A 13,111-nucleotide genomic window follows, 5' to 3' on the forward strand; every position below is an offset into this window, starting at 1 on the left:
AAGCGTATTTTTGACAAGCGGTTTTCAATGCAAAATTGATACACAACAGCTACCGTACATGAGAGTTCTGCCCAAATGGTTTTCTCAGTTTTACTGTACGATCGAAGACACGAGTAGGTCGAAAATAGTAAGGTTTCCTGAAAATTTCACACCAGAAATTACTCTTAAAGTTTTTCGCAGCAATATTATTCTTAGCACATTTCCTACAACTAAAAAGTAAACTGCAAAAATATCCTCTGTAATCGATTTGTACCGTTTAGTACGCATATTTTTCGCCATTTCTTTTTATCGATCGCTAAACTACTTTTTTCTGGTGGCATTTTCATTAAAGAATTTTCCCAAAACAAACCAGTTAACCCCTATTTTATTTTATTTTTTTTTTGAAATTGCACGCAACTATGGGTTTGTTTGTTTGCGTTGTTATGTTAAATAATCCTTTTTCGGATTATGCGGTCTTTTTTTTGACTCTGAAGAATCCATTGATCTGAATCACAAATCCGTTTTTAGATTTTCCAAAAAAACGCACCTCAAGTCAGTGTGCCAGTGAATCACCTTTGGCTGGGTCTACGAATGGACTTGCATGATCCTATCCAGTTCTCTCTTGCTCAACCGATAGCGTTGCTCTCTCAAGCCAGATACGTAAAATAATATCCAATATGGCCAGAGAACTGAGGGTGCTAAATGTCAACCGCTGTATATGGTACTTATATTCTTGGGTTCGTTGTTTTAAGGAACTCATGCTTGCAGGAGGACAATACGTCCTGCACGGACAAAGTGCACCCTAGAATGTTCCCCGGAGAGTGGATGCGGCTCGGATAAGTACGCGTGTCTTTGTGATGGAAGTTGTGGTTACAGCTGCGTGGAGAAAGGTAAACATATTTGAAACTCAGCTTCAAAGAGTAAAAGCCTGAAAGCCTCAATCTCAAAGAGTTCGTTCTTTACAATTATCCAAGGGTTTATTTGAGAGACGAATGATAAAATTCGCTGAAGCATTGTCATATTGTACTTTAGAAGTACTTTTAACCAATAAGTCATAGTACATAATTTGGTAACATGCCAGCCGCGTTATTTTGATTTGAACGCACTTGTTTTGGTCACAATAACCTATTGTTTGTCATCTGATTTTCCCCAACGTAATAAGTCTTTTTTGGACTGGAACAACAAACAAACAAACAAACAAACAAACAAACAAGCATCGGTTGTCCAATGAATGGAGTACTACTCCCAGGGGCCGGATGATATTTGTCGGTTCAGTTTTCTAGAAATCAGGGTTTAGAGAATTTGACAAGGCTAAAGACTTTGCTGTCTGTTTAGTCAAAAAGATATATCATTCATAAAATTACGTACAGCACTCGGCAATGGGACTTTTTCTAGTTGAAATCATGCGCGAAAAATGGATATATAGTGAATTGAAAATGCTGCAAAGCTGCAATCAGGGGCACCCAACGACCAATTTGTTGTAAAATGTATTATTATACCCCAGTTAATGAAAATAAATGTTATTAAAGGGAACCTCCACTAAAACAACAAAATAGCTTTAAACCACAGAACATAATGTTTACAATTGGAATTGCTCAATCTTTTTCCAATGAAAGCGTGTGTATTCGAGAAAAATAAATTCCAAAAACGCTTATTTTGGTTTTCAAATTTCCCGGGCGCCGCCATCTTGAATAATTATGACGTAACTTGGTTGCCCTATTGTTCCAGAACAATCGCTCTTTGTATCAGAACAATAGGGCAACCAAGTTACGTCACAATTATTCAAGATGGCGGCGTCCATGAAATTTGAAAGCCAAAATAAGCGTTTTTGGAATTTATTTTTCTCGAATACAAACGTTTTCATTGGAAAAAGATTGAGCAATTCCAATTGTAAACATTATGTTCTGTAGTTTAAAGTTATTTTGTTGTTTTAGTGGAGGTTCCCTTTAAGGCATTTTCAGGTGTTTTTCAGTGTTGCTGGGAAAACATTATCTGTTCCTTTTTCCCAGCAAGACACATAAGAAATTTCCCAGCCAGCTAGATAAAATTGGTTGGTTTCCCAGCCAGCTGATCAAATTTATTTCCCAGCCAGGAATTCCGTGCACTTTCAAATCCCTCGATCCAAAACGACCGAACAAAAGCGACAAAACCGGGACAAAACAGGTTTTTTTCCGCAAGCGCAATCACTCTGACCAGCCGTCGTATGTTTGTGACTACTCTCTGGGAGAGGGAAGGGGTTCTTTTTTTTTTTTTTTTCAGTCGTCCTCAGTCTTCAGAGTTTCTACAGCCAGCTCGGGTTGAAATGCTAGAAAAAGTCAGCAATTCCCAGGCAAAACCTCTATCAATAACAAAATTTCCCAGCCAGCTCATCGAAACACCTGTACTTTTGCCAGCCAGCAAGATTCCTCTGGGGAACAGATAATGTGAGGAACAGATTCGTTGGGTGCCCCTGTGCAATGTCATCTGCTACCGTCACAGATTACGATCAGTTCCTTCATAAATCAGTCAAGCTGGCCGCTTTTCTGGAGGCAGTCGTGTTTTGTCACGCAAACAAATAAAAATGACCGAGGGAGGCTTGGGAAGAGGAATGAAAGTTGTAACGGACGCGTTCAGAATCAACAAATATGCTAACGCATTATTGAAAGTGATATGACAGGTGGTTACACCGTTTTTATGGCTAATGTAAATAAACACTTAAATAACTACAGTGACGGCGTGGGAATGTTTATGTGCATGTCGAATTCAATCAACTTTTCGGAAAGGAAACCGCTAAAAAACTACTGTATTTACTTTTAATTTAGGTTGCTTTCGATTGGGAAATCCGGATCTGGATTGTCGGATTTCCAATTGAACACAAAATCCGAAAACGGATTTCGCAAAGGATTTTGTTAATTAAAATCCTTTCCCGACATGGATTTCCAATTAGTGAATCTACGACAAAATCCGTTTTCAGATTTTGAGTTCGATTGGAAATCCGAAGATCCAGATTTTAAGATCTAAATCCGGATTTCCCAATCAAAAGCGTTCCACGTTGACATTTCGGTCGATGGTATGTTTTCATCCTAGTCACAAATTTTGGTATTTTTTTTAACTTTCCCGTATCCCATACCCTTTGCCAAACCTAAGGGATTTTATTGGCTGGAAGTATGAATCACGTGTAAGTTAGGTTGCGTCGCAGAAGGCAAAGTATAACTCAGTTCTTAATATTAAAAATGGGGAAAGATTGAAGGTAAGCGTCTCCAATTTTGAAGTAAAAAACCCAGCATTTTCCTTCATTTGTTGAATTATCTTTGACAAATATGTTATAAAAGCAACAGAGAATTTTTTTTTCCGTGGGAGGGAGTTGGGAGAATTCTCGACATTAATGCAACCCTCGACTGCGTCTTGGGTTTGCATAACTGTCTCCAATTCTCCCAACTCCCCCTTGTGTTTAGATGAGGCTATGGAAACACGGAAAACGTCCCCTATTGCTTAACTGCATAATGGCGTTGTATGCCTGTAAGGCGGACCGCGTAGTATGTTCTTCTTGTTTGTAGTCGCAAAAAAAGGTTCCGTAACCCGTGGAATGAAGTGGTCTCTGTTTGTTTCGCATGGAAGTCACGTCGGGTAGGGGGGACACAGCCATAAATTCGCTTCAAAAGCTCCCATCGCCTTGATCACCTAGATCATTATCGAAAGTTGCGCTAACCATTGCGCTTCCTTCATCGCCGGCTGAGTTGCAATTTATAATTAAACTCTGAAATCGCACAGCTATTTTTAGATAAAGCGTCCATTAAGTGGGATTAATGCATGTACGTCGTATCTCACAGATATTTTTCATCGTGACCCGTAGGAACAAAACAGCTGTGAATGTTTAAGTTATCAAACGAAGAGTTCAACCGGCCAGTGAACACTTTGTCTAAACATCAAATTTTAAGCAACTTTCACTTGTACGATATTCGTTAAAATTCATATAAAATCTAGCCAAAGTTCTCACTCAGATAAGAGTATTGCAACTTTTCGAAGATATTACGGTTCATTACCTAGAGTTAGTGTTATGTTTATTGTTTGTGAAATTGTACACTACATAATCAGGATAATTATAAACAAGCAATACTACTAAAGGACTAGTGAGGCGCGTTCGTATGAAGGGTGGTTGTTGGACAAAAATGTTTTTTTGAACGTGTCGCATGTTTTTCGGCCAAAGTACCATCCAATTGGTCACTTTGGATGTTAATGGCCTCAGGTGCAATTGAATATGGCGGGTTACATGTTATCTGGCTAAATTTTATTCCCCTCGGTTTGCATGTTGATGGGCGATGATACGATTCAATTGCGCAGTCTGTATGTTTTCGGGCTTGAAGTAATTCATGTCGTCGTTCGCTTGTTTATGGGCCAAGTGCTTCACTTCATTTGAACAGTTCACGTGTTTTCGGGCTGTTGCGATATCCTCTCCTTGACTTGTCAGCGTAACATTCCTTTAGTTTCATAGCCTGCGTACGAGGAGAATCCTCAGCCTTTTTGTCAACGGTATTCTTGCTCACATTAACGGGTATTTCATACATGGTACATCTATGAATCGGTATTTTCATGTAATGCTCAAACACTACAATTAAGTTGCCTGATTAGAATATTTTATTTCAAAACTCAAATTTTATCCTCTTTCCCCTGAGTCACGTAAGAAGAGAGTCCTGAATTTATCCGAAAGGATCGGTGGTGACGATCGAGGTGGATTCAATATTTTTTCGTGTTGAGTGGTCTACCAGATCAGTGTGCTCAATAGTTAAGAGCATCTTCGCTGCATGGTTTTGAAGATTCCCTCTTTGAATTACTTCAAACAACTCAATCTTTGTTGGCCGAGCTAAACGTCAAGAACCAGCCTATGCCTATGAAGCATTACGGGTTTTTACAGGCTGCCAAGGTCGTCCCAAATACGCCATTCCTTCTAAACAAATGGAATCGTTCCTAGGCTATGGATTTACTGAAAAAATGGGAGAAGTGGTTAGTGTAAGTTCAAAACCTGTGTATTGCAGATGGAAAGAGTTGGGTCTATCCAGACAAGACATCATTGCTTCCATAGACGATAACCAGCCTGATGCAATAATAGCTGGTATTTTAACTAATTAACTAACTGTGAATACAAGAATATGACTGGTTTCTAAGCTACAAAAGTCAGCCAACCAGAGTAGGAGAAGCAATAGAAGGAGAGACCAAGAAGGTTTCTTGATGAGAAGCCTGCAACTACAGCCTGGGAATACAGCCGCCTCTCATCGATGAAAGGCGGCTGTATTCGCAGGCTATGAAACTAAGGGATGTTTTATTTTATGAAAGAGCTTCATGGCATGTGATTATCTTGTAGGAGAGTGAAGTTTCTTGTGACATTAAAAGTGCCGATCGACCAAAGGCCCAGTATTTGTGGCTCTTTTGTCTCAATGATGGGCACAGCTGAAAACCAAGAAATGTTTCTACCACACAGGAGCCACGAGGAGCTCTCTTTTAAACGTTTTCTTGTTAAAACTCACTATCTCTGCACTTCAAGGATGGAGTTTGAAACATGCTTTCGGAGGGTCGATGGGAAAGCAGTTTTGGCTGTGACAATGATCAATTCAGCCTTATAATGCACTCATAAGTGGCTTTTCATTCAAAGGACGACCCCAAGTGAGCCTGGGAAATTTGCCCTAACCTCCAATTTAACTTTACTGAATAAAGTTTGGTATTGGCAATATCTATTTTGAGGATTCCCCTCTTCCTGAGGGCAACCGACATTTGGAGTTAAGAAAAATTAATTTAAATTTTTTTTTCTTGGAAGGTTTTTAAAATCTAAAACGTAACCATGGGAGTTCCTAACATAATATCGGCTTATTTCGCCAGTTTTGAATCTAAAGAGTTCGTTCACACAGTCATTAAAGATTTTACTGTGAATGAGAATTATCAAGTGGACAGTCCCTTCTACTATAACTCCTCAGAGAATGCAATTTGGTTCCACTGACAATGGGGCTGGACAATCTGCAAGCCAGGGAGCCGTGCGAGCAATGCGAATTTCGCATTAAGTTTAAGCATCGATTTGAAATAGTTATTAAGTCTAAGGAACCATTTTAAAACGGTTAGCTTCCAATAACTGTGTGACTCGCATGTTGACTCGCATGGCTCGCAGCCATGACTCGCAATCATGACTCCCTGTCTCGCACATTGCCATCACTCACTGACAATCACCACACAGGAAGAAAATCTTGTACACAACCTTGGTCAAAGATGGTAGTGACATGGCAAGATCTCAACACATGCTGTAGGTCAGTTGCCTGTGGATACCGCCATTTTGAGCAAAGCTGCCCATTGATGTCTTACCTTTTAAAAGCTCCAGCAAAAAATCTTCCGATCAGGCCGTTCGAAAATCACCCAACTTTGACTCAATCAAAATCAATCATTCTAACTTTATTCTTGTGTCAACGTATTCAAGCATGAGTAACTGCCCTTGCGGGAAACAAGTTCCTAATATAAAATCCCATACAGATTTATTTATTCGCAAATACAGTACTAAAAAGTATTTCATGAACTTAATAATTTGAAATCCCGGAATAAATAAATAAATAAATAAATAAATAAATAAATAATAAGATAAATAAATGAAGAAATACGTGTAAATCAATCAAGCTGCACAAGTAGGAGTCCAGATCCTTGCGGTTCATTTTCATTATATTTGATTGGTCTGGTTCTTGATTTTTTAGCTAGGCCAACAAGGATCGAGCTAATCGAGGGAATCTTAAAACCATACAGCGATGATGCTCTATTGAGCTCACTGATACCCTCATGCAATGTCAATATCATGGGATGGATATCCGTAAACTACAAGCAGCGCGACATCCATAGTGTCAGCGAAGGTATCACCGTCCGGTCTTCCATCTAAATACCAAGCCCGCCCGAAAGGGCGTAACTTCAGTGGGACTCAACGTGGGCAATGACAGTAAACTTATATTATTATCGAAAACTGTGCCTATTATAACAAAACAGTTTTCATTTTAAGTGACTGAAATGAATTTTGTGAGCTTTCGAAAATGTTCCTAAATTAGGAAATAGACCGATTGCAATATATTGGACAGATGTTGTAATCCGCTTTATGGAGAAACCTCTCAAGTATGTCGCTCGCCGGGACTATGACGCATAATTTTGAATTCTCATTGCTGTGGATGGGACTCAAGGAAACTTCAACAGGGTTAGGTTCTCATATTTCGAAAATTTCGCAATGAACGGGAAAAAACCTCTTCCAAAGTTTCAATCGTAAGTAATGTTGAAGGTGGTTTTCATGCACGTTACATCATCGCCGCTATGTTGGTGAACGAAACCAAAAGGTCCCTCATTAGCTTCTTTTGTTTGTCCACCAGCAATGGTACACCAGATCATTTTATCGGGGTTTCTAGAGATTGGTTGACAACCATATATTGTAATTTGTGTAAATTACAAAGGTCCCCACATTTCAACGAATTCATGGGTGAATTAAACCCTGGTTACAGAAGATCAAATCATGTTTGATATCTCTCTTCTCCTGTTTTTATTTTTTTAATTTTTCGTGAGCAGGTATATCTTGCGGTAACCCTCCAGCTATATCGAATGGAAAGTTGAATTTCACTGGAACAAGTTACAACGACACTGCACATTATACTTGCGACAATGGATATAATTTGAACACAGAATTTGCAGTTAAAAGATGCACGGCTAAGAAGAGATGGAGTGGCCTTACTCCTCGGTGCTGTAAGTTGTTTTATTGTTTTGTACTTGAGCAGTTGTGTCCACAAATGCACCTAGTTAGATGCTCGCCCAATTTTGACATCCAACACGAAGTGTCCCTTGAAGTCTAAGCCTTGGCTACCTATTTCCAAAAATAAGGTAAGGGTTAAAGGTTGGCGTTATTTTTAGCTTATTAGGGAGCTTACGAAACGAGGACGACGACTGATACGAGGACTTCATTTAAAAGTACGAGTTCGCGTTATCCATATCACTACGAAACTATTTCATGTCATTTCGCGTTAAAAATGCGTAGTAAATGTCGAGAAGTTAAACTGGTATGAGTGGATTGGAAGCGTAGAGAGAGAACTGAAAATTCATCGTCATGTGTTAACGTCCTTCACAGAACCTTGAATTTGGTCATTTCACATCTTCATTTAGGAGATGACGGCAAAGAAACAGACGTGGAGAGCGTGCAGAGCCATTGGTTTTGCTCGCTAAACCTATTGTTTTTTAGCGTCGTCGTATCTTAAGCTCCCTATTGAAAATGCAGCTCTTTATCCTTCGCTGAGAAGCAGCATTTGTGGGACACTTTGTAACGTTAATTAACAATTATTCCATGAGCGCGCGTTGGATATGAGATGGTAAATAGATGGTAAATAGCCAACGAGTTGGCTATAACCAGTCTCATATCCAACAATCCGAATGGAATAATTGTTTTAACATCTCATATCCAACGCGCGCTCGTGGAATAATTGTTAAGTACTCCGAGCCTCGAGTGATGTTGAAACTTGGGGAGAAGAGCAAGGGGACACTTCGTGACGCTTATTGAATCAGAGGCATTTCTGAAGATATCCGGATTATGATAATGAATCCTATGCGACTTTAATGTTTGTACTGATAGGGAGATTGAACCAAGGAGGCCGGACATTATAGTCACAGATAATTATAAGGGGAAGAAGAATAAAGCGAAACTGATCGATATCTCAGTACCTACAGATACCTACATAGGGTTGATGGAAAGGAAATGAAAAAGATCGACAAGTACCAAGATCTCAGGATAGAAATCGAAAGACTTTGGAACATGAAGACCACGATAGTACCGATAATAATTGGATCGCTAGGGACAATAACAAAGCAGTTTAAGAACCATGCTCAGAGATTAGAACTTATAGTTTAAGCTTGTTAGACCTACAGAAATCTGTACTTTTGGGCAGCTCTTAGGAACCGCGGGTAGAATCTCGAGCTGAAGATTATGTATGTCTACTTTAGAAACGTTTTAATTTTGAATCTGATAAGGTGGCATGATGCCTCGACGACCTATAACAGAAGAACAGAAATGAACGAACTAATTTTAGATTGTTTTGTTTTACTTTACTTTCGTCATGGCTAAGCAATTTTTTTTATCCCGTAAATTCGTTGTTTAAGTAAGACGAGTAAGAATAATTATTATATGGCTTGTGTTTGTAGCCGATATAACGCGCGCTGTGATTGGCTAATTGTGACTGAATTGAAGGGCATTATTCTCCCGTAATGCCCACGGGCCGATTACGGGCTTGTAAAAACAAAGCAAAAGGTAATTAGTAAGAAGTAAGTAGTTAGAAGTTAATAACCCGGACTAAATTTAAAAAAAAGTGATTATGATGATAACAAACTTAATAATATGCGCGGGGATATTATCATTCATGAAGGGCTTATTGATGTGGAACTTAAAACTATCCGAAAAAGAGTGAAATAGTAGCCCCCCCCCCCCCCCCCCCCATCCAACCCCCTTTATTGAGGAGTCAAATAAGTCAAATAACCCTGATGATGAGCCCTGATCACCAACGTTTACTGGAATTTCTGGAATCAAACCTGTTCTCAATTTCTTTTCAGTGAGGGACTGTGCAAGGCCAGCAGTACCTAGGAATGCAATTATTTCAAATCCCAGTGACAGTTATCGTTCTGGACAAAAAGTAACATTTGAATGCATCCAGGGTTTTAATCCTGCAGGAATGGCCACCCAAATGTGCTTTCAGGGAGGATGGACTGTGCTACCTTTCAAGTGTACAGGTAAGTGCAATCTTATTTTCAGAATTTTCCCAGTTGTGCAGAATGAAGCATAACAAGTACATAATGAATCGTTGTGAACTGAAGTACTCAAAAAACATGTATTCAACCTCGTAGTATTCCATCCCAAGATTCTTACACACCCTCGAGATAGCATACATAGAGGGCACCTCCCCTTAAGTTTTGGCTATTGTGCATGCAAAACTTTAAACCTTAATTACAGAAAGCAAATGAGACAAACAGTAAAGCCACTGATAATCAATTTTTACAGTCCTTAATCAAAGTCTTTAAAACTTAAAGTTTATGTTCTTTTAGATAATCAAGTTCTTTGACTACTCGCTTGGAACAGGTAGATATGATGGAGTTAGGATCATCGTCCGCGGCAGTTCTTGCTTGAATGAGGCTCTGTTTTTGGGTGCTGGTTGCAGTAGCTGGGTTGTTTTTCTCCGCATCTTGTGGGGTCTGACCTTTTGCAGTGTCTTTGGTCTTTGTTTGAGAGGCCTTTGTGCTCAGGTGTCGACGGTTTCTTTGGTATAACCCACCGTATATTGAACTGCAGATATGAAATCAAGTGAAGCTATGATCTTCGCAGTTATGAATGAAACTTTAGCAATTGCGTCGAGAAGCCTGAAAAATTCAGGACTGCAACGGGAAAGTCCTGGATTTTTCAGGCTTCTCTACGGAATTGTTTAAATTGCGTTCATAACTCCGAGGATCATAACTTCACTTGATTCCTTACCATTGTGTTCATTGTAATAGAATTTCGTTTCCTGATCTCTTTTCTCTTCTGTAAATTTGCTGACAACTTTGGGGTTCAGCAACTCAACATTTGTTGGCGTTAGAAGTATAGCAGATGGCGTATTTATGGAGGGAAGGTAGAGTGATCCTTGCACGAAACTTGACAATTTTTAAGCAATTGTCTCTTACAGCCGGAAACCTAGATAATTCTTGCAGCTTAACGGGATTCAAACACGACCCCTTCGACGCCGGCCGGTGCAATGCTCTGGTAGCAATTGAGCCAGGAAGCCACTCAGTTGGGAGTAGGTCAATTTGTTGGTCTCACGTGCTCATTTGGAAGTACTCGATGAAATAAAAGCATATATTTGAAGTGCAGGTTATAGACGGAAAATACAAGCATTTCATTTCAAATATATACATTTATTTCATTATGCGCTTTCACTGGACCACATGCATGAGCCTAACGAATTGATCTTCTCACAACTGAGTGGCTTCAAACACTGGCAAAATGGTTCAGCGTTTGACTCGTGAAAATTTTGTCCTTAGGCAGGACATTTGGTTTTGTCGTAGTGATACCCTCACCAGATGCAACTTCTGAATAGTCTCGGCCTTTATCGCCACGCCATGCAAACTTTAAAATAATTGCACTTCTCCTCCCGGCTTTCACTCTTTAGAGGTCCCCCAAACGTGAACTCGCAGTGCTGCTGAACTGCTTTCCACGCTGTTGGCAGATTCTTGTCCAGTCCATCTTTGGAGCTGAATTTCGTTCCATGCCATCTTTTTCGTCCGCGCGAAAGAGTTTAAATTAGAAATCCACAGATCTTCAATCTTACCACACTTAATGTATGTGAAACAATGTGGCATTTTTCGCCAAAGGCATCAGACACAAGGAAACTCGAACATGTGCAGTTGAAAGCTTTACGCATTTTCTACCGCAACAAGAGCAACTATTGGTTAAGGCAAATCTACCATCTCTGAACAACAGAAGACTACAGGAAGCACTAATACTGATGTACAAAATAAAGCACCGTATTGCGCCTAGTTATCTGTGTGATCTGTTTCGCCAAAGCAATAAGCGATCTAATTTAAAGTGGTACTATGATCAAAAATCATATCCGTTTTTTCTTCAGATTTTGAAAGCGTGTTCGCTTAACACCTAACTGGTAAAATTTTGAGCTTTGAGTATTATCCGAAGGCTGTTTATTTTGAGTGTAAGTTTTGGATTTCACGGTCCGCCATTACTCACGTTCAAAACTGACCGATTGGGCATCAGAGGGTTGGATCTAGAGAAAATGACGTCATTTATTCACTAGCTTAAAATTTCAGCGTGTAAACGCAATTTATTATATATGCAAAACACGGGTTTAAAAGTCTGAAAGCCCGAAACTCCCGTGCTGCATATTAATTCAGCCGTGTACACACGCATTGCATTCTTAAACCAGTGAGTCTTTGTCGTCATTTTCTCCTCGACCCAGCTCTCTCAAGATTTTAAAGTTAGTAATGGCGGACCAATAAATAAGAAAATTGCAGTTAAAATAAACAGGTGGTTTTTTTTTTGACCAGAACTTAAAACTTGGATCATTTAGTGTTTAGTTAACATAGTTTTGAATTCCAAAGAAAAAAAAGAAATCTTTTTTTGGTCGTAGTACCACTTTAACAAAATTCTGATTTTCAATTACCAAGTTTTATACGGTTAGATTCGGAAGACATTCTATCGGGTACTTAGGACCATACCTATAGGCAAAACTGTCTAAGAAAGTAAGAGAATGCTCGTCACTTGCTATCTTTAAAAGAGTTATTCGTAAAATGGTCTTAACACCATTTGAGACCGGCGACTGCTATGCATGTATTTTATGCGAACATTGATAGTATTTAAAACAGCTTTTAAGTATTTAAGTATTTTATACCTATTATTTACTCTATATTATATTAATTATAAATTAAAGTGTTTTATCTATTTGTATATTTATTTAAAAATCCCTTCTGGCGGCTAGTATGTTGGCTGATAATAACAGCGGCTGAGAGATTGCGCGAAAAATAAATATTTGGCTAAGTGCATTTCGCTTATTTCCTGATTGAATGTATCTTTTTTTTCTAAGAGGAAGGCTGTGGAGACCCAGGAACACCGAAAAACGGTCGAAAAGTAGGAATGCAATATTCTGTGAACCGCAAGGTGTATTTTGATTGTGACTTGGGTTATGAATTATGGGGCTCAGAAGAACGCATGTGTCAGCAAAATGGTACTTGGACAGGACAGCAGCCAGTATGTAAAGGTGGGCTTTAAGGCACCCGTTAAAATATTGTGATATCTTCTATAGACTCAAGGATATCTAATTGGATTAAACACTCATTCTTTCAATTTTATTAAAAAAAAAACATTTCAGCAGGTGACAACCGAGCTTGGTTGTTGTTGCCTCTATTTATGAATAGCGACGTACAGAGTGGAATGCGAGGACGACGACGAGTACGACGTCTCAGTTCTGAGAACGCGCAATTCGAAATTTTTCATTCTTTCAACCTAATGCGCGTGCTCAGTACAGTAAAGATATATATACTCGTAGTCGTTCCCGTTCTCCCAACTGACAGTCGCTAATGTTCTTAACTTTCACCTGTGGCACAAGGGATTGCGTTCGTTGAAATCAAAAGT

At 39.2% G+C, this 13,111-nt stretch overlaps 1 protein-coding gene across 1 annotated transcript in view; it reads left to right on the forward strand.

Moving 5' to 3' along the window:
• Positions 1-13,111, forward strand: part of LOC137991760 (sushi, von Willebrand factor type A, EGF and pentraxin domain-containing protein 1-like) — a 43,112-nt gene that overhangs the window by 2,295 nt on the left and 27,706 nt on the right. Inside the window, exons 3-6 of the mRNA XM_068836794.1 lie at positions 732-869; positions 7,531-7,704; positions 9,553-9,729; positions 12,564-12,737. Of these exons, the coding sequence (XP_068692895.1) occupies positions 9,672-9,729; positions 12,564-12,737 (232 nt within the window). The 5' untranslated portion in view covers positions 732-869; positions 7,531-7,704; positions 9,553-9,671. The remainder of the gene's footprint in view (positions 1-731; positions 870-7,530; positions 7,705-9,552; positions 9,730-12,563; positions 12,738-13,111) is intronic.

Source organism: Montipora foliosa, chromosome 2 (assembly GCF_036669935.1).
Source record: "Montipora foliosa isolate CH-2021 chromosome 2, ASM3666993v2, whole genome shotgun sequence".
Taxonomy (NCBI): Eukaryota; Metazoa; Cnidaria; class Anthozoa; order Scleractinia; family Acroporidae; genus Montipora; species Montipora foliosa.